This window comes from Sturnus vulgaris, chromosome 6 (assembly GCF_052056855.1).
Source record: "Sturnus vulgaris isolate bStuVul1 chromosome 6, bStuVul1.hap1, whole genome shotgun sequence".
NCBI lineage: Eukaryota > Metazoa > Chordata > Aves > Passeriformes > Sturnidae > Sturnus > Sturnus vulgaris.
The window spans coordinates 27,133,022-27,154,825 of record NC_142248.1 but is presented as its reverse complement, the minus strand read 5'-3'; the positions used below and the strand labels follow the sequence as shown (position 1 = coordinate 27,154,825).

General features: G+C 39.6%; 2 protein-coding genes across 2 annotated transcripts; one reads left to right on the top strand and one right to left on the bottom strand.

The window, feature by feature from the left end:
• Positions 1-456: 456 nt before the first annotated feature.
• On the top strand, positions 457-17,998 carry SNW1 (SNW domain containing 1). Its single transcript, XM_014869810.2, has 14 exons — positions 457-588; positions 1,595-1,748; positions 4,139-4,300; positions 9,182-9,277; positions 9,370-9,476; positions 10,288-10,392; positions 10,490-10,559; positions 11,355-11,420; positions 12,693-12,809; positions 13,159-13,300; positions 14,967-15,063; positions 15,886-16,003; positions 17,005-17,168; positions 17,245-17,998. The coding sequence occupies exons 1-14, from the start codon at positions 575-577 to the stop codon at positions 17,447-17,449; spliced, it is 1,617 nt and encodes a 538-aa protein (XP_014725296.2). The 5' UTR covers positions 457-574; the 3' UTR covers positions 17,450-17,998.
• SLIRP (SRA stem-loop interacting RNA binding protein) lies at positions 17,932-21,798 on the bottom strand. Its single transcript, XM_014869813.2, has 4 exons — positions 21,665-21,798; positions 21,448-21,506; positions 19,675-19,782; positions 17,932-18,055 (listed from the first exon to the last, which is right to left on the bottom strand). The coding sequence occupies exons 1-4, from the start codon at positions 21,756-21,758 to the stop codon at positions 17,996-17,998; spliced, it is 321 nt and encodes a 106-aa protein (XP_014725299.1). The 5' UTR covers positions 21,759-21,798; the 3' UTR covers positions 17,932-17,995.
• Positions 21,799-21,804: the final 6 nt, after the last annotated feature.

Sequence of the window (21,804 nt, the reverse complement as noted above, 5' to 3'; positions counted from 1 at the left end):
AACTCTGAAAAGTATTTTTCCATATTCCAAATTCTAATTATTCTCTAAAGAGTGCACCTCTTTATTTGAGTTCAAGAGCTCCCATGTAACATATGGATGCCCATTTAACATAGACAGCAAAACTCCTTTTTAATGCAGAAGTTTTTCTATTTTAAATCAATATTTTTATGCCACTTTAAATCTCTCTTCTTCCCTTCACTCCCATGTCCCAGTTCAACGATTTCTAAGCAGCAGGTATCACAATAAATTTTATTCCAATCCATTTGCTCTACATTTTCTGCCTTTTTACTTGGACATTTTCAGCTGGTTGAACTGTGAATTTACTGAAATTGTTGGAAACTCTGTGAATGCGCAGGGGAGCGGAACAGGATGGCTGAAGAGATAAACGGGGATACTGTAAAACTACATCTCCCAGGATGCCTTGCGGCCTACCCGCGTGCGCCGCCGTGACGCGAGTGAAGTTAAGGAGACTACGACTCCCAGGCCACGCTGCGGGCATCGCGCATGTGCAAGTGTCGCCACCTTTTCCCTCTTCGGCGGCCCGGCTGCTGAGCGGACGGCGTACGCGGTCAAGATGGCGCTCACCAGGTGGGTCGGGCGGGCCCAGTCGGGCCGTGAGGGCGCTGCGGCCCCCTCGGCCGGCCCGGGGATTCTCCGCCGCGTTGCGGAGCTCCGCCGTCGGGAGCGGCCGCGATTAGAGAGCGCGCTGAGGGGCCGCGGCCTCTCCTGGGTAGTGGGCCCGCAGGCCGGGCCGCGGCCGCAGGAAGTGCGGCGAGGGCCGGGCGGGCCTGGGGCAGCCCTGGCGAGAGCGGATATTGGTCCCTGGTCAGGGCTCTGCTTCTTTTGCGTGTTCACTGCGGGTGGAACGAGCTCCTCCGTCTTGGTTGTGTCCGTGAGGTTTTGTCGAGGTTTCTTCACCGTCAGAGAGGGCGAGCGGTCTTTGTTAGGAGTTGTAGAGTCTCTCGAAGGGCATGGGAGTGCAGTTGCGGTGGCTGCCTCGGAATCCCGAGTTTCTCTGGGTACCTTTTTTAGTAAATGTAAAGAGGAGCTCTATAGACAAGAAGAGCTGAGAAACGGGAAGTGAACAAATTAGGGTTCGACTTGCCTTTGGCAGGGAGGTGTCAGGGGTTGAGAGGGGAGGTTGTTGTCAGATCTGTCTGTGGATGTTTGCCTTGAGAGAGAGGAAGAGCGAGTCATTTGGACTGAAGACAGAGGAATATTTCTTTTTTATTCGTAGTAGTGTCAAGAATACCAGTGATATGTGACATTCCTGTTGGAAAACAGGCATTTTCATTCTTCTATTCAAACACGATGTGAATGTGGGTGAATTTAGCATTAGGTTTTTTAGGAATCTTACAGAATGCTGAGAAAGCACACATTGCCTTTGCCACTCTAATTTCAGAAGCTACTGAATCTCAGAAGTTGCTTTCACATTTATGAGCGCAATGCTCAAGTTTCACAAATAGTTTCTTAATCTGTAGAGAGTGATTGTAGAGAAAGTATTAACTTAGACGTTGACTCAAGCATAGTTGAGTGTCCATGAGTGAAGTTACCAGAATGAACTTTTCATATCATTCTCTCTGGATATGTCCAGTTTTTTGCCAGCTCCAACCCAGCTGTCCCAAGATCAGCTAGAACTAGAAGAAAGAGCAAGAGCTCAGAGATCCAGGCAGACTGCTCTGGTCTCATCACGAAGGGAACCTCCCCCATATGGTTACCGGAAAGGATGGATCCCACGAGTGCTGGAGGTAAATATTTGAATTTATATAGTAGTAGTGTGTCTGCTAAAGGGGGAAAAAAAATCTGGAAGAAATAAACTAAGCACCTTGAATGTTGCTGAGAACTGTGCAATGCCTTGCAATGTGCATCATCCAGACTGCTTGATATATTCTTGTGTTGGGAGAGGTTCTAATCCACCAGATTTCTTAAAACATTTGATGGTAAACAGGATGGTTTATGTCTGCTTCTCTTCAGAGATGGTTGTGTTGTAATACGGACACATGCCTGTGGCCCATTGGGTTTACAATCTGTGAACACAAGGTTCACATGAGGAAGACATCCATGTTGTTCCTCTGTTAGTGTTAAATACACATTCTGGATTATAGCTGAGATAAGTGAACCTATGGGTATCAGAGAAGAGAACATTCATGTATTCTGTTCAAAGAGGTAGCTGCTATTGGGGGACAAAATTATTACAGTTGGAAGGAAGCTTAAAAATTAGTCAAATATTTGTTGTTTAAGTATGTTACTGGCTAAATGGTTTTGGACAATGTTGTGTTTCATTAGTTGTAATCCTTGCCAATTTAATGTAATCTAAACTGGAACTGCTAAAGGTAGAGAGAAAATAGAAATGTGTAGCTCTGATTACAAAACTGTTTTAATACAGTCTCTCACTGTGAGCTGGAAAAACCTTGCAGTTTGAAGTGATCCTTGGCAATAACTTGAGACCTGTTCTGATGAGGCACAAGCCAGTGCTCTTGGGAACAAGCATGCTTTGAAGTCTTATTACAGTGGTTCATTGTATGATCCTACATTGTTTCCAAATACCATAACTTCATCAGCTTGTAACAACATTACTCTCATTTATGTTTGAGTGTCATTTTTGTAAATCCAACACTGTTCTGTGGACATCCATGTACTTAAAATAGTAGTTCCAGTGGTTCACTGAAAGAAAACATTCTTATGTGGATTCAGCATTTAGTCATATGCTGCATATGTATGATGTCAAAAATTATACTTTCATTATATCCAGTGTAGGTTTCCCTTCCTACACTGTTGAATACTAAAGTTAATACTTCAGTGCTTATTCTTTCTTAATGTTAATAAAGATATTTTTAAGAAGTCAGTTGCTGAAGGTTTGTGAAGAGTTTCCAGCGCCACTTATCCACAAATTAATAGACATCCCAAAAAGCCTCTTAAAGGCTCCTTTCTGCTTCATAACCAAGTGCAAATTGCAGTAAATGCTTTCAAAGCATACCCTTTGTCCAGTGACCCTGGACTGCTGTTGCTGGAAAATGCAAAACCTGTTCTTAATACATCATGAGTTATGAAAAAACAATAAATTGAAGAATGACTGACTGAATTTGGTTCTGGCTAATATTTTAACAATTAATTATTTAATGTGGGACGTCCAGTGGAAAACTTCAGATTATGGAAACTATGTTTCAAGGAGCATTTGCAGATGGCCTAAGCATACTGTCCCTGTTTGGAAGTGTTCTTGATCATTTCCAGTCTCAGTCCACTCCGTCCCAGTAGTGATTACTTCTTGGTCACATGGTGAGCACAGAGGAAGATTGATTTGCTCAAGACACCTTATTTTTTGATCTGTTTTGTTACCAGACTCCATGTAAGCCATGCCATTGCAACAGAGAAAGGGATAGATGCTCATGCTGCTTTAAGCAAATGCTTCCTCCGAAGTGTTGCATTTGAAACTGTAGCCTGAAGTTGTTTTATGAATGGTACCACTGCATCCTCTGTGGTATTGAGCCAGGATGATCTGCTTTAAGAAGTCTTTTGGTTATCTGTTTATTAAATGCTTTTACACCAACAAGTTGTAGGAGAGAGGAATAAACTCCAAGAATATTGGGCTGTTGGGTGCTGGCCTAATTTTCAGTGTATTTACATGTCAAAGTAAGGGAATGTTTCACACATGTAGCATTGTAAAGCTATGAGCTACAGGCTTTGAGAAGAATGGAATGTTTTTTTTATTTTCTTCACTTTATTATGGTGTGAAAAGCAACAAATAACCAGTAGAACTCTTAATTAAAATGCTGCTCTTGTAATTTTAGTATCCACAGTTGCTTTATTTCAGAAGGTCAATTTTTAACATTTAATTAATAACTCATATGAGAATTAAATACTTAATTTTGTATTGTCTGTAGCATAGTATTGCCTGCACATTCTAGTCGGTAATATCTGTTCCCACTTTGTGCAGGGAATAATTCCTGCAAGATGTCTCTACATTTCAGTGTCTTTTAATAACTATAAGTTCTCTCATTAATTGCTCTCTTACCAGTGAAATAATAAAGTGACTGGAACATTCTTGCCAAGTTAGTTTTTTTTTTAAATCAATCTCCTCTTCCATTCCATTTCACATCTTTTTGTCTTTTGGACATTCATTACTTTTTCTTTTATGTAGGATTTTGGAGATGGGGGTGCTTTCCCAGAAATTCATGTGGCTCAATATCCATTGGATATGGGCCGAAAGAAGAAGATGTCCAATGCTTTGGCTGTTCAGGTGGATGCAGAAGGAAAAATAAAATACGATGCAATTGCTCGACAAGGACAGTCAAAGGACAAGGTAAGATTTCTTCCAATATGTCAGCCAGCATGTATACTTGGAAAAGTTGTGTGTACACATTGCATATACTTGAACTTATTGGCCCGGCATTAGCCACATGGATTATGTCCTCTTATTTAAGAATTAAAATAATGTCAGACAGAAATTATGATCTTCTCTGTAATATAAATAAAAGATAAGGTAAAAATGGTGAAAATATCTACACAGGACTTAGCTGATGGCTTAGCAGTTTTCATTTTCCAGTTTCAGAAACTGAAAACAGTTTTGTGGCCTCATTTCCGTGTGTAGAGAGAGGGGGCAAAAAACTGGACAGGAAACACAGGTCAGCCTTTAGAATACTGCACCTTGTGTCTTACTGATCCAATATTTGACGCTTCTAGTTGTTTTTAATGTTTCTGGGTCCTCTGTTTTGAGAAGATCAGGTGCTTGGGTCTCCTAAGTCTACTTTAAGGAGTATTTACATCTGCCTTTTCAAGTGTAACCAAGTAGGCTGTGTGGACTTTAATTCTCTTAAGCAGGTGTTGGGGGCTGGAAAACTGCTGAGGCCTGACGAAGTGTGTGACCAGCTGCTTCTTCCAGCAAGCATCTTCTGTAAAGAATAGGTTAACACAAAGAAAGTCTAAACAGAGTGTTAACTACACTCAGTGTTTTAGCTAATAGCTATCAATAATTGTTGTCAAAATAATTTCACTTCTTGGTCTTTAAATTAGGGTGCTTCAAAAAGCTTATGATTAGGTAATGTGCCCCATATCTTATTACATTTGAGGAAGGGAGCAAACTAAAATACAAATTTTACCTCTCAAACAAAATAATAGGATGAGCATTCTAAGAATATCAGGGAAAATACTTCTAACAGATAAATTTGTTTTTAAATAAATTCTACAGCCAGTAGGACTTTATATTTAATTAATACTCTGAATGTCACAGCATCACATCTTGCATATCTTTATCCTATGCCTCATATGTTACTACAGTAGCTTTAAAAAAGATGAGTGCAAACTGGACTGCATGCTGTCATGTGGAAGAAAGCAGTTAGACTAAACAGAAAAAAACAGCAGTGCCAATATTTTTATTGAGGGGACTTTTCTTGGAGTTCCATCAGGCTTTATCTAATGTCTGGAATTATTTTTCAAGAGGAAGATGTTAAAATATTAATTATCTTGAAGAAATTTTTTACTAATATTTGATACTTCATGCTAAATAGAAATGTTGCTTTGTTGAAAGCATACAAAATAATTTCAAGCAGATAATTAGACAAGAAGTAATCATACCAATTTTGGTGAAGCTGTAAGCCAAACAGTAAGAAAAAAATTATTGTAGTTAAACCCTCATTTTCACAACTTGTCAGATACATCTCTACTTACTTGTAGGATTATCTTTAATTTGTATGTAATCATCCTGATCTAAACCTACCTTCCTTCGGCTTAAAGCCCTTCCCCCTTGTCCTGTCATTACATGGCCCTCTCCAGCTTGTGAGTTGCTTTAGATACTGGAAGGCTGCTGTAAGGTCTCTCTGGAGCCTTTTCTTCTCAGAGCTGAACACCACCAATTCTCAGCCTGTCTTCATAGAAGAGGTGCTACGACCCTGTGGTCAACTTAGTGGCCTCATCTTGCCTCATTCCAGTAGGTCAGCATTGTTTTTGTGTTTGCAGCCTCAGAGCTGGAGCACACCAGCTCGGGTCTCACCAGAGCAAAGTAGAGGGGCACAATCACCTCCTTCGGTCTGCTGGCCACGCTGCTTTTGATGTAGCTCAGGATAAAATTGACTTTCTGTGCTGCCACAGGTATTTGAAACAATTTTACTGGAAACAGCAGAACTACTATTGCTTGATTTGATTTGCTTTGCAGGAGAAGTATTGGCAGAGATGTCATAGTGAGAAGTTGTTCAGTGATCTGTGTTGAATTGAATAATGTGGAATATTTTCTCTTAAGAGCTTCTGATAGTACAGTAGGATTAGATACAGAAGTTTCATTTTCCAGAGAGCTGCGGCCATAATTCAATATTTCTTCAGTCTTAATACTTCGAGCTAAAAGAAACAGATAATTAGCAGCCTGCCAAAAATGAGATGGGGTTTATGAACCTATTTTAGGAGCTGCTTGTTTGGTCTGAGTTAGGAAACAAATTTTGCTTTTGCTACAGCTTATGGATTTTTTGAAGTTGAATTTAGTATTCTGCCTTCTTATAGAGGCAGCAGTTCCATCACTCAGCCCCTATGTCTAGATGACTTCTCAGCAGTTTCTACTATTGCAGTGGTTCATCTCCCTTGCATCTGTTCCCTTACGTATTTAAAAAATAGTTGTTTCAGAGAATTTTCCTTGAAAAATATTGACATAAATGTGATAGTCTGACAAGCCTCCTGTTTGGGTTTGGCAGAAAGTCTGCTAGACATGAAATGCTGGATAACGTTGACAGGCCTGGGTGCATGACCTTATGGATCTACGGATGAAGTTTCGACTGGTTGAGATAAAGGATTTTTAGCCTAGCTGTGTGGTTAGCTCTTGTGCTGCTGTAAATTCTTTCAGTACTTTCTCTACTTACATTACTAAAGGCCAGGCTAAAATAATGTATCAATAGTGATATATTTTGGTGAGACTGATGCTGTCCCCTTATTAGGAAAACAAGAACATGTAATTGCATCCTGTGTTTTTATGAAGACAAAAGGAAGAGTGAAATCAAGAAAGGGAACTGTTAGGTCCCTTACTTTTTTCCAGCAAGAATAACTTCATATGCTGAAGTTGGATTTCTTTTTCATGGCCCAAGGCTGTGGCTTTTTTCTTAAAGGAGGAAAAAACAATCACGAAGCTTATTTACAAGTTCTTTTTCCTGAGATTGTCAATTCAGTCAAAGCATTTACAAGATAGTAGTTTCATTGTTGAAGGAAGTCCTGTCACAGCTATGGAACAGGTCAAGAGAACGTGAATCAAACTTAAATAATCAAAACTGTTACTTACTCGCAACTTATTTGCCTTTGTGGGTAAGCTTGGTTTGAGAGTTTGTTACCAGTTTATCTGGTGTATGTACCAGGCTTACAACCTAAAGTTTTATATGCTTCATATGGAGAAACCATGGAAGGAATTAATGCTGCGTTGCTTGATAGTAAATTCTTGATTTATGTATAGGATTGATGAGCACTGTCCAGGACTGGCTGGGATATATGGAACAAAATATGCTGAGGATTTCTGTGTAGCAAATTAAGAAAGTTCCATCAAGATATTTGCATCTGTCAAGTGTCCTGTGAGCCTCTCAGTGGGATTGATCTGTTTAAATCCTGCCATGTGATACAATATCTTAGCTAGTTTGGTAATACTATTCTTTCTGATTGCAGTAGCGTGCAGATTCCTAATTGCTGCCTCTTAAGGCTGCCCCAGCCAGGGAATCACGTAACTGTAGCAAAACTTGAGATTTTTCTTTCTGTCTAAAAGGAAATTCTGCTTTTCAGTAGCAATCAGAGTGAAATATCTACAACACAGGCTGATGCTTCCTTTCAAATTTTGTAGATTGAAAAATGGTAGTGGGATGGGTACAGTACAATATCAAACAATCCCAGCCTCTTCTTTGTCTTAGATGAATGAAATGTCTCAACATTACTTGTTAAACAAGATAAATGTCTAGAAAAAACAACAGAAAGAAATGTGAATTCTTTATCTGCCTCTTTGTATCACCTCAGAAAAGGACTACAATTACAATATGCAAGTGTATTAAGTTTTTGATGGCAACAGAAATACTTGTATTTCTGTTAAAATAAATTAAACTATTTTAGGATAGTTTAATCTATGTTATATATTTATTCCATAATAAAGCATCTTGCCATTTGCATGCAATACTTCAGAGTTTAAATAGATCATTTGTACCTCGGTGTAGTTTTTAGATCACTCTTGAACCACTGCAAGGAGTACCTCTTTTATTTTCTTTGTCTTTTGGGATGCTCTAAGGCTCATTCAGCATGCTTTTTTCTTCATATTCTTCTTTCAACAAGACACTTGGACTTATGAGTTAATTACCTTAGAGGAACACTTCTCTTCACATGTCCTTCATTCAGCATCTGAGAAGCTAGAATATTACTGATACTAATTCAAAGGATTAAAATTTTAAGAGTGAAGGCTGAGAAGCAGAAAATGGCTCTCATGTGGTTAATTAATGCTGAGGCTAAAGGTTAATTTTGTAGTTGGACATGTAATAGGTGTCATTCATATTTCAAGTTCATATAATGAACTTGAAATAATAGTTCTTGATTTTTAACTCTTTGAACTAAAACTTCCTACTTTGTTTCATACATGTGAAGCATTAATGTAATACAATACATTTTTCCCTGAAGGCATCTAATAGTGTTCTTTCCCTGTATTTAAAATTGGGACTTTGCCAGCAGCTAGCTTCACGTTGTGTGAAAACTCAAGTACCTATGTAAGGGAAAGTGTCAAGACCAGATTTCTCGATTATTTATTTCTTCAAGAAAATAGTAAACACGAAATTATAAAATCCAGATGCTAGAAAGTACTTGTATCAGATTCTTGAGTAATTCTTGAAAACAGAAGTAAAAATGTGCAGGATTTTATCAGTTTGGGGCCCCTAAAAAAGGAAAATACTAGGAATGGGAAGCAGAAAACTGCTGTCTAATGCCAGTTCTGAGAGCAACTTCTACAATTACATTTAATCAGATCGCTTTGTTTCTTCCATTAGTCTTACCTATAAATGGGGTCCAGAGTGTTTATGTAACCAGGTCTTCTACGAGAGTAATCAAAAAACATGTAATCGTAATGCATTTATAGTTGTGTATTAATTTTAATTAGTACCCAAAGTATAGTCTAAGCCTGAAACATTTCCTTTGATATATGTACATTTATTCCTGTTCACCAGCACTAGTAAAATCTAATGTCTTCCAGGTTATTTACAGCAAGTACACAGATCTTGTGCCAAAAGAGGTCATGAATGTGGATGATCCTGAACTGCAAAGACCAGATGAGGAGGCAATTAGAGAGGTATTGTATGCACTGATGTGCCTAGTTAGCAGTGGTGTATGCTTTATGTGTTGTAATGGGACGAGATGTACACTGTGGTATTTTTTCTTCAGATAACAGAGAAGACAAGAGCAGCCTTGGAGAAATCAGTCTCCCAGAAAGTTGCAGCAGCCATGCCAGTTCGAGCTGCTGACAAACTAGCCCCTGCACAGTACATTCGGTATGTAGTACTGGTGTTTGTGTAAGATGATGTGATATACAAAATGGATTAAAATTGGCATATTTGTTGGATTTCTGAGAACAGAAGTTCCTCTTGAATTCTGTTCTTCTGTAAGGAATATGAAACTGGCGTCTGTGTTTTGAATTCACCCACTAATGATCACCTGGTTTGAAGTGTGTAGAAATATTTTGAACATGTTATGAGCTATGGCACTTTGGAACAAAACACAGATTTGCCAGGGATCACTATTAATGATGCTGCCCTGAAAGCAAAGTATTTTCTGCAAGTTTCAAGCCACAACAAGACATGTAACAAAGTTCTTCCTTCACAGAAAATGAGCAGTTGGAAACAATTGGAATTATGAGGAGGCTGATACTTATTTATGATGATTTTCTGTTCAAACATAGAAAAATTTCATGGCAGGTTACACTTGGCTTGAGGTTAATTCTTAAAAAAACTATGTGATGAGGTTCTTAATGAACAGTTAGAAGACACCAGGGCTTCACAGACATAGGTAGGGAGTATTGTGACAAGCTATGTGTACTGTACTTGTTTTTCTTCTGTTTCAGAATCTAGGTTGAAACAGGTGACTATAACTCTGAAGAGAAGTTACATTCTGACTGGTGTAACTGATTCTGCACTCAGTGCAGTACCATCTGTGCCATTACCTGCTGCTGACATTCATAGTGGGGTAGTCTTAAACTGTTGTGGATAAAATGAAACTGCAGCTAGAGTAGTGAACTGCGTAAAGATAGAGTGGGAAAGGAATATGTAGCTGTATGCAGAGAACTGAGGACTCTGTTTTATTCAGGTACACACCATCTCAGCAAGGAGTTGCATTCAACTCTGGAGCAAAACAGAGAGTTATTCGGATGGTGGAAATGCAGAAGGACCCTATGGAGCCTCCAAGATTCAAGTGAGTATTCAGAGCTTGTTCTATTATAGCAAATAGAAGATTCTGAAGTGTATTTCTGTGCAACATGCTGATTGGAATTGTTTTCTTAATTGCTCAGAATTAACAAGAAGATTCCACGAGGACCACCATCTCCTCCAGCACCTGTAATGCACTCTCCAAGTAGAAAGGTATGAAATGCCATAGCTGTTCTCAGTTTTGAATGCTTAGGTGGGTCTACAAATTCTTCTGTGATCTAGTTCATTTCTATATACCTTCTCCTTACTGATCTTTTGATGTGATGTTAAGTGATCAACTTGGTGCCCAGTGCAGTCTTTTGTTCTGTTTTTTTCTTTTTTTCATTTGGGCAGTTCTGAAAGTAGCTGTCTTTTCAATTATCTTGTCAAAGGTTGAGTAGATGTCTCATATATTTTATGTAGGGCTGCATTGCTGTATTTGTTCATGCCATGAATGAGTTGACCAAAGCTTTAGCCTGGGTACTCTAATGTTGCTTTTAGACAACACTGTTAAGCTAATCCTAGTACTAACTTGTGTCATTGAGGATTAGCTCCCTCTGAGAGATGAGTGTAGTGGTGGTTCGTCATTTTGGTACAACTTGAACAGCTGCTAAATGTGCGGATGTTAACAAGCTGGCTATGAGTTACAGCCTGTGTGATGAAAGCTTAAGAGATTGCTGAAGAGCTGTTGGGACTTTATTCAGTGTTGGTAAAGATACAGTGCAAAAATAAATCCCATGGCAGAGGGTTTGGAAACAGTTGATATCTAAGGTCCCTTCCAATCAAACCATTCCTTGAATCTGTAATCTTACTGCTGCTAAGAAGAGTTAAGAGTTTTATTGTGGAGTCCTGAACTTTCTACTCTAACTTATTTCAATAGTTTCATTTCAATAACTGCCTTTGAGAAATAGTAGAAGGAAATACTGTTTTCTAAATCTGAGGATGACTTTGCTTCTTCTCTTAAATCAGATGACTGTGAAAGAGCAGCAAGAGTGGAAAATTCCTCCGTGCATTTCAAACTGGAAAAATGCAAAGGTAATTAAGTTGTCATAAATTTATTTTTATAATGTTGCACCCTGATGGGAAACTTCTGTGAATGATTTAAGCTTGAATAATAATAATTTTAAACATCTAGAGTTAGGTAAACTGGCTACTTCCAGCATGGAGAACACACGATGATACAGTTAGTTTTTCTTCAGTTTGGCATATAAGAGTTGTCTGATTGAGAGTGTAGAACTGAGGATGAATATATTACTTTATGGCAGAGATTATAAATTTTCAGAGGAAAAAATTTTATTAGTTAAAATCCCCATAATAGCGCAGTCCAAAGCCCAAGTCTCTCAATGTTGCAAAGTCAAGCCATCTAAACTGAGAAAGAACAAAGTATCAGAGACCCAAGCATGTTTCTTTTTTATTACTACAATCCATATTTCTGGAAAGTTTTCCTTGTTGCATTATTTAATTAATTAATTAATTAATTTTTATTACTGGTCAGCTAGCTATTTTTGTTCCTTGTCTGAGTAGGTATGTCTTGTCTCTTTGATTTTTATCTGTAATTAAGTTTATGTTCCTAGAGAGGGGAGAACTTACTTTCTGCAGTAACTGGTCTAATCATTCTGAAACATACTAAACTGTTGTCCCGAGACAGCCCCTTCAGTTGGAGGAAGGAAAAGCTGCATGTTTGGATGTTACTTTTTTCCCTACCCCAACACAGCTGTCTAACTGGGTCTGACGCTAATTAGGAGATCAAATTTTAGGTTACAGATGCTAAAAGCAAAGCAAAAATTTTGTAGAGCTCACTAAAAAATCTTAAAATATAATCTATAAATAATTTGAGTTTCATCTTCGGAAAACCAAATTGGCATTTAGTCTTACTTTGCTGGCTGCCTTGTCCCTTACTTTCTTATTTTGAATCAGCTAATCTCTTATAACATAAAGAAACAGTTTAGATAAAACAATTTTTAAGCACATTATGGTAAAACAGCTTAGAGACTGGAGAAGTTATTATCTGTAGTTCTTTACACAAAGCAAAAAGTGGACCTTATCACTTGAAAACTGTCTTCTGTCCTAAGATGAACCTTGAAGGGAAGCTGTGATTTGGATTTGGTGGGAGGGTGGAATTGGAGTGAAGCTTTGTATTACCTGGTGACAATTTCAAGTACACGTGAAAAGGAGATCCATTGAGGCATAATAATGATGGGCTGTGAATTTTGTATTTGTTTTTGTTTTCTTACACAACAAATACAATAATGCTTGTTACTGAAAATACGGTTTCTATGATTAACTGCCTCTCTGTTTCCACTGTAGGGTTACACCATTCCATTAGATAAGCGTCTGGCTGCAGATGGCAGAGGATTGCAGACTGTTCATATTAATGAAAACTTTGCCAAACTTGCTGAGGCGCTCTATATTGCTGACAGAAAGGTACTTCTTTAAACTGTTTTGTTCCATATACATCTACCATCCTTTGTATGTTAATTTCCTTCAGAAAACCAGCTGTGAATAGGCTATAGCTTTTTGATTTGTCTTGCTTCTTTGCTAACATAAGACTTAAGGCCTTATCCCCAGTATCTCTGAATCATGGGCTCAGAGTGCGTTTACGTTATTGGAAGTCATGGGTCTTGTCTCTCAGCTCTAACTGCTGGCTGATGGGCTTTAAGCTTCCAAATTTTGACTTCATTTCTGTCCTGTTTACTGGCTAAGTCCATGACAGATCTACTTGTATCTCAGGTGCTACGCTTTCTGTATTTTTAACCGTGTCTTATTTGTGCAGGCTCGTGAGGCAGTAGAGATGCGTGCCCAGGTGGAGAGAAAGATGGCTCAGAAAGAAAAGGAGAAACATGAGGAAAAGCTCCGAGAAATGGCTCAGAAAGCCAGGGAGAGAAGAGCAGGGATCAAAACCCATGTTGAAAAAGGTATATTTCTTTGTTTTTAAGACACTATGGCTTTTTTTAACACTCTGAAGTATGGGTTTGGAGTAATAATTTGAGAACTTAAAATATCTAAATACCAGCTGAAGTATCTAAGTATGACATCAGTTCATGTCTTTATTGGTTAATTCGGTGGGTGGTTTGATGGCATGCAGATTTGAACCTCACATCAATATGTTAGTGTATACAGGTTTAGGACACTGAGAATTTTCGAGTTAATAATGCATTAATGCAAGCGATGGCTTTCATGGACAGTTCTAAACTAATTTTTTAAGCTTATTGCAGATGAAGAGCATCTTTGTCTAGAAGAACTAAACAATCTGTATGTTTTCAAAGGTGATAAATGCAATATTCTGGCTCTTACAAGGTTGTAACTGATCTTGCAGAGCTGCAATTTTGTGGGCCAGTAGGCCCCAAAAAGCCCTGCTGCCAGCCTAACTAAATTGTCTCCCTTGTGACAAGTCTTACGTTCTGGTTGGAATTACACTTCAAAGATCAGGATGATGAACTTAAGAGAGCAGTTACGACCTCTCCAGAAGGTGGAGGGATATAATGCCAAATCCTGCAGCTGGGATGTGCTAACCTCTTACCAACAGGCTGGGGGCTGGCCAGCTGGAGAGCCACGCTGTTGGAAAGGATCCAGGAGTTGTAGTGGACAATATGCTGAATATAAGCCAGCAGCGTGTCCTGGCAACAGTAATGCTAAGGGCACACAAAGCTGCATCTGCAGGAGCGCAACCAGTAAGTCAAGGGAAGTAATAATTTTAGACTGCATCTGGAATACTTTGTGCAGTTATGGGCCTCGAGGTACAAGAAAGATATTGATAAATGGGAGTCAGTTCAGTGGAAGGCCATCAGAATGACCGTGGGGCTCAAATAACTGCCTGTTCAGGAGATGCTGAGAGAATAAGGCTTGTTCTGCTAGGAGATGATGTGCCGTTGGGTAATGGGAAGGTTACCCACAAAGTAATCTCAAAATGATTCAGAAATGATTATCAGAGCTCTTCACCAAGTTATACGATGCAAGAATGAGACAGTGGTCAAGAGCAGAAGCAGGTGGTTTCAACTATGTGTCAGGAGAAAAATTTTCACCATAAGGACAAACAGCAGTGGAACAGGTTGCCTAGGAAATCTCAGTCTATCCTTGCAGGCTTTCCTCACCTGAGTGGGAAAAAGCCCTGACCAACCTGGTTTGAATTCAGCATTGATAGCAGGAGGCTGTGAATTTGACTCCCTTCCAACCTGAGTGATTTTCTGATTGATATTGCATCACTGAATGTTCTTCAAAATACTTAAATCTCTGCATGTTTCAATGATACTTTTATGCTTAAAATTATGATATAATGATCTGTACATGTTTTAGGATAGTAATTCCTAGACAGACAATTATTTTAAGCTCTTGAAAGCTGGAAGAACAAAGTTATTAGGATATGTCTCCTTTGACTTACCAAGGACAGTCACTTGCTCGGCATAAGAAAGCTGTGGTGTTTGTGTGTTCAGTTTATTAGAAGTGTTAGCACTTTAAACAGTGCTAAGGGTCACTATGCTTCTCTAAAAGAATACTGAATTGAATTACTGTGCCAATGTCTGTGGCAAAATTCATTCAAACTTCAAATATTTGTCTATAACGAGCAATCTTGTACTTGTTCAGAGGATGGAGAAGCTAGAGAAAGAGACGAAATTAGACATGACCGGCGCAAAGAGAGACAGCATGACAGAAATCTTTCCCGGGCAGCCCCTGATAAAAGGTGAGTCACAAAAATAGCTGGTTTATTCCTGCACTGGCACTGGCTTCTCCACTAGGGAAGCTATTACTGGGCTTTCCTTTTTTTGATGTAAGTGCCTGAATTGTATCTTGTGGAGATGGTCACTAGTATGAAGCACCAGTTTGTTTACTGTATGAAAAGGTATTACAGTGTTAAAATACTGCAGTACTGTCTTCAAAACAAAATTGAATTTTCCACATGAATGGGAGAGAGGGGTATGCTGTGTTGGTTTTGAGTGGGTTTTTCTTCACCAGGACTAGAGTACGTTCAGGCTGAATTAACACGTTGACAGCAAAAACTGAAACCTGAATCTTCTAATTTTGGTGGGACCAGTGTTATCAATAGTGCCTTTGTTTCTTGAAGCTGTTCATTTTAAGTAAGCTTAGATTTATGAAGGTAGGCTGAAGTATCTTATTAGCTGAAGCCACTGAGATTTCTGAGTGCAGATGGTTTCTGGATGCTTAAAATCTCTAGTAAGTTGAAATTGGATTGCTCGGCCTTTCCAGAATATAATTACACTGATTCTTGCAAAAAATAAATATGACATTTTAGACCAAGTCAGCTTGATGTGAATTGCAGATAGTGGAAAGCAAATTTAAATGTCATGCCCAGCTGAACATAACTTTTCCAAATGTTGCTTTGCCAAGAGACAAATTTTAAATGTTACCAAGTAAGGAAGGACAAGAGTCAAAATCTGGCTCCTGAGGCAAATCGTTAGCAAGGAATACATGATCAGGTTGCAACTGAGCATGTCAACAAGTATGGTTTACTGACCTCATAAAACTTCTCAAATTTTTAATTCAGGTCAAAGCTGCAAAGAAATGAGAACAGAGATATCAGTGAAGTTATTGCCTTGGGGGTACCCAACCCCAGGCCCTCTAATGAAATCCAGTATGACCAGAGGCTGTTCAACCAGAGCAAGGTAAAATACCTTTTCACAGCTTTCTATGACAACATGCTCATCCTTCCTTTGAGGGTACAGCTAGAGTATTAAAGGGAGCCTGTTCTCATGGTTGGTGTGGATACATTAAAAGAAAAAATTTTTTACATAAGTGATTAGGAAACTATTGATTTCCTTTATCCAGAGCCTATGCAAAAAAAAAAAGTTGAATATTCTAAGTGTATAGATGGATTAAAGCGTTTTTGTTGTGATTTTTCTCACTTGGGAGTGGGGAGAAAAACTATTTTGCCTTCAAGCTGCAGTGACCTCATTTTCTTCTCTTGTACAAGTGTACTGACTGAATAGGAAATCTGCTCTCAGAGAGAAGCAAGTAAATACTTTCTATTCCCATTACTGCTTGTGTTAATACTCTGAAGATATAAACAGTTAACAGCAACATTTATTTTCCCTGAATTTTATACTATTCAGAGATGACAAAATAGATTGAGCTTCAGCAAATCCCTCAATAGACCTGCAGTTTGTCAATCACTCTTTTTCACGTCTCCAATGAAAGACTTGCAGGCAAGAAGGGAAAGCTGACGAACCAAAAATGAAAAAGCAGACACTTCTACTTCCAGAGTTTTTATAAGCCTCTGTGTGATTTGGATCAGTCAGCTTAAATCATGTTTTCCAGATATTCTGAATACACATTTCTGTATGGTTGTATTTAGCTATTACAGACAGCTCTACTTGCAGGGCAGACTGAAATGATCCATTATTTTGAAATGCGGATGGCCTGCAATCCTTCCTGTTGCTATCTGGAAGAGTAGGACTGAGACTTGTAATGTCATGTTCTCTGGACTTAATCCCAGACCCAAACCCACTCCTATCCTCGTTAAGTGCTTGTACTTGTTAGAAATCAATCTTAAATCACACTATGTCATCTTTGTGTAACTGTGTAACATCACCAGTGTATTTTGTTGTTAAAATAAATTAGCTGATATTTTGTCAATTAACTTGTGCTGTTCTGGTGCTCTTCACAGGGGATGGACAGTGGCTTTGCTGGAGGAGAGGATGAAATTTATAATGTTTATGACCAGCCTTGGAGAAGTGGCAAGGATATGGCCCAAAACATCTACAGGCCAAGTAAAAATGTGGATAAGGACATGTATGGTGATGATCTAGAGGCTCGAATAAAGACCAACAGGTAAGGAAATAAATTTAAGAAATATTCTTAGTTAGTACTCTGAAGATAGTCAACCGAGTATCATCTTCTCCTGCAGGTTTGTCCCCGACAAAGAGTTTTCCAACTCAGATCGTAGCACCAGGGGCAGGGGGAGAGATGGACCAGTTCAATTTGAGGAGGATCCATTTGGTTTGGACAAGTTTCTGGAAGAAGCTAAGCAACATGGTGGTTCTAAACGGCCATCAGACAGCAGCCGCCCTAAGGAACATGAGCATGAGAGCAAAAAGAGGAGGAAGGACTGAATGCCTCTGCTCATTGAGAGGTAGGGAAATGGACTGCAATCTTGGACTTCATGCAAGAAGGATTTTTAATATTGGGTGTACAGAAGGATGGCACTGTAACACAACAGTTCACAACTCTGGCCGTGTGGATATATACACACTTAATTCTTCAGCTACCCAAGGAGAGAGACGACATGGAGACCACTCTGAAACATTTCATAAGGGAATTAATTGTTCTTTAGCAAGTTCTCTGACTTGGCTGATTTCCCATTGCCCAGCATCTCAGAGTAAGAATGTAGCCCCCTTCCTACATGCTTAGTTTTTGTAGGTAGCTAAAGCTTTGACTTGATCTGTTAAAAACTTTCCTGCTGTATATAATGATTGTCATATTCTGTAACAGATGCTGGGGTATTAATGATTCAGTGTTTTAGTGTGGCTATACAGTTTCTTTCAACAGGGATGGGGAAACAGCTGGATTCTGTTTTAAAACAAGCACTCGTTCATAGTTTCTCAGTAATCTTTATTTAGTTTCTTTACATTTAGTGAAATAAAGCCTCCTTCCACCACTCACTCACTCGGATTCCTTCTCTGACTGTGTCTTCTACGGATCTGCTGTTTGAGAGTGAGCTGAAAACAATGGAAATTATTGAAATTAGCTAGGCAAGAAGGTTTGTTATTTTTCATTTCTGATCACCCAGAACATTGATACAGAAAGCAGAACATACGTTTATAACCAATTCAGTTTCAAAAGCCCCAAGCCAGGGCTTTCCTGACAGGAAAGTGGAGTATATATGCATAGCAATTGCTAGTTGTACCAGCAAAATGCATCTTAAAAGCTTGTGCTTTCAATACTAGGATTAATAAAAAGTGACTGTCTAAACCTAGCCTAGAAAAAAGTGGGACAAGTGCTCATGTATTCTAGAGAAGTATGCATTTTTGAAGACACAAAATAGCTACTGCTTGCCTTCTGCTTTTTATTTCACTATAAAGAAGCTTCTTAGCTTGCACCTCTTGTGAAAGTATAGTCTTTGAAGCCTAGGCTTCAAAGTGCATGTAGTTATCCTTACAGCTTCAAGAATAAAAAGCAGAAATTTTCAGGAAAGTGACACTAAATACTATGCTATTTCTACTACCTAATTTGTTAATTGCATACAGATAATATCCTAGTTCAGTACAATTTATGAAGGACCAGCCTACTGCCAATCTAATCACAGTTTAAGGAGTCTTAATTTCTGCTCTCATTTTTGTACCACATTTGGAACGGGCAGGTTGGTGGTTCTTGGGAATAGGTACTGAAGTAACCACAACCCATGATGACTTACACAGCAATATGAACCATGGCAAGCAAAATACTTTACCACAATCAAAATACTGTATCACGTCAATTCCTTTCACTATTTTCTAGCACTTGAAGTCTCAAAATAAGAAACTAGTTGTCAAAAGGATATTGAAGAATTCAGGCAGCCATTGACTCCCTGTTCTTTATTCCTTATCTATCAACACTACTGCACACTAAATGTTGGGAAAATGGTGAGATAGCTTTGCTCTGTTTCTATGCTGGAGTGAAGCTGGAGAATACAGTTGTCTGGCTGTAGCTGACCAGGCAAGGACAGACACTTTTGTATGTGCATTAGACCATTACACTGTCTTGATACTATACACTAATGCACTGAGATTGTTGAAGTGTTGTATTTTTTCCTTTACTAACACTAAAAAAGTTAAAGATGGAGAGAACAAGACCCTACATTAAAGTGAATTTAGAGCTGTCTTGACCACATGAAAGCAGATTTCTCCTGTATGAAATGGCAGCTGAAGAAAAACAAATTTCACTGAAGTTTGAAGTTAAGCATCACTTTCTTTAGCCTGTTCCCCCTGCCACTCAACATGCAGATCAGATGTTGGAACCCACCTGCAGAAACCTGCATTGCAAACTGCAAACTAGTTGCATAGCAAATCCCAAACGGTTTTACTGCACTTGCATTACTTTAGCATAGCAGGAGTTTTTTGGTCTCTTTAGAGCGACCTCGCTGCTCTCTCTATGATCTTGACCCCTAACAACGTAAGCTGAGTAGAAGGAATAAACAGAAGTGGTAGTGATTTTAAAAACATTAAAAGCACGCTGAGTGACAAAATCCTTAACCACACTTTGAAAAGATACAGTAGTATTTTCATGTTACTGTGTCTGGTTGAAGGTAGAATTCGAGTCAACTGGTCCCATTACTTCATTAAAGGAATTAGCACATTACCTTGGAACCTTCAAGAATGTGGGAGTCCTTCTGTAACGCATTCTGAACTTCTTCTGGAGTTGAGAATTTAATCCAGCAATAACGTCTGTGAAAGCCTGTATTTCTGTCCTAAGTGCCAGTTAAAAAAGATGTAATTACTATAGGAAATATTCACATAGGCTGTTTAAAACTTTATACAGATACTGAATTTAAGGATTCAGAAATTATCAGAGGAGTTGGCACACTTGCTGTTTCCGGAGCCGTTTTCACACTAACACATTTGTTGTCAGTGACAGCATGGGGGGGTCTAGCAAAGGCTGTTTTACATCCCTTTCAATTTGAATCCGGCAATAATAACAAAAAACCGTGATCTTAAGATATAGTTGAAGCCTGGAATAATATATAGACAGTACTTTCAAACTGCAGTATTTATCTACTAATTGAGCCAGTCACAACAGAACTGACATTTCAATGGCCACAGTACTTGAAAAACATTCAGCAAGATAAAGCAGCTGCTTAAGAGACTAGGCAGAGTGCAACTCAGAATGACAAGCACTAACTGCACTGAAAAGAAAAAATATATTTTTAGAAATAATTTGCCAGTCAGAAAAGATAATTGTCAATAAACAGGTGATAATGAGGAAAAGCCAGGTGTATCCAAGTGCCTTCTAGCCCTACTCTGACCCCACTCAGAGTTCACAACAGCTCAACCACTCATCATCAGGCATAACTGACAACACTTCCAAATCACCGACAAGATACTGCCTCGTTTCAGTATCACAATAAGTCTAAATTAGACTATCCTACACTGGTGATTCTTGTACCTTTGGGTTTTAAGCACTGACGAAACTCCTCAAGTAATCACTGAATTTAAACATACACACATGTATCACTTCAATCAGTGATGGAGGCAGGTTTGTGGTAAGCTACCAGACTTTGCAACAAAACAAAGCAGTCTGACCTGGGCTTGAGGAAAAACATGACAGGCAGGCGCCTAAGCTTAAAGTGTTCAAAACAACTAGCCTGTTTGAAACTTTCTCCATCTCCAAACTCATCATCAGTGGAGAGCAAACCCATCAGCTCACTAACTGAAATTCACTACAAAGTGAGCTTAATTTAAGAGGATTACTTCATGTGGGGAAACACAAGCAGTCAGAACCTTCACACTCAGAAGTGGCCTGCAATTTACCTGCAAAGGCAAACCTGCACTTTTTTTGACTGTTCATCTCTAAAAAAGTGTAGTATATACTATGATCCCCGACCTATACACTCAGAAAATGAACAGCCAAAACAACAGAGGCATTGGCAGCACCCTGCAGAGGTTATGGGTTTTGTTAGCCCTGCACCCTGGATGGGGTCTGAATCCACAGCAGGAAAAAAAAGTAGATTCATACCTACACCTTTAGTTTTTGGCCAGTGAGACCATGCACACAAAAACTTTATTCTGTCAGAAGAATGGTAACACCATGATAGGTAAGCTCAAAGCACTTTTAGATTAAGTATTCAGAAATGGCAGCATCAACAGGATGTGAAGAATGTACTCCGTAAAGCTCTTTGAAAGCCAATGGAAACCACTAAACTTCAATAAGGCCGAGCGCTCGCAGACAAATGGTGGCGCTCCTAGAAGAAGGAGCTAAGAATAGAGAGCACTGAAAAACCTGAACAGAGTTCAAGATGAAGCATCCAGACTGCAGCTCCGAGGAAGCTGCTTCGGGGCAAGGCCGCAGCCAGCGGCTCTTCCCCGCTTCGCCGAGCGGACGCGAACTGCGGCCCAGAGAACGCGCGGGTACTCACGAATGGCAGCTGGCACCTCTGCACCGACCCGAACTGGGAGAAGTATTCCTTCAGCTCCTCTGTAGGAAAACGCACCTGGTTACCCGGGCCCGACGCCTCTGCGCAGCCGCGCCGCCCTGGCCCGACCCCCGGCCTGTACCGACACACGCGGCAGGGCCGCCCAACCCCGCCAGCCCTAGCAGCAGTGAGGGATGGGAAGCGGGGGACGCAGACTTACTGCTCGATACCGTCCAGGGAATCTCAGCCACGAAGATATCAAAGAGCTGCCGGGAGCGGCGCCCAGCCGCCCGCACCGCACTGGCCGCCGCCATGTCGCGACTGCAGTGAGAGGGAGGGACGGAGAGAGGGAGGGGCGGC

Excerpts from the sequence above, each read along its gene's own strand:
- SLIRP (XM_014869813.2), bottom strand. The coding sequence starts at position 21,758 with ATGGCGGCGGCCAGTGCGGTGCGGGCGGCTGGGCGCCGCTCCCGGCAG. Across the intron at positions 19,783-21,447 it reads AGAGGTGCCAGCTGCCATTC|GACAGAAATACAGGCTTTCA; the intron begins GTGAGTACCCGC and ends ACTGGCACTTAG. Across the intron at positions 18,056-19,674 it reads ACATTCTTGAAGGTTCCAAG|CTCACTCTCAAACAGCAGAT; the intron begins GTAATGTGCTAA and ends CATTGTTTTCAG.
- SNW1 (XM_014869810.2), top strand. Across the intron at positions 9,278-9,369 it reads ATGAGGAGGCAATTAGAGAG|ATAACAGAGAAGACAAGAGC; the intron begins GTATTGTATGCA and ends TTTTTTCTTCAG. Across the intron at positions 16,004-17,004 it reads GGCTGTTCAACCAGAGCAAG|GGGATGGACAGTGGCTTTGC; the intron begins GTAAAATACCTT and ends TGCTCTTCACAG.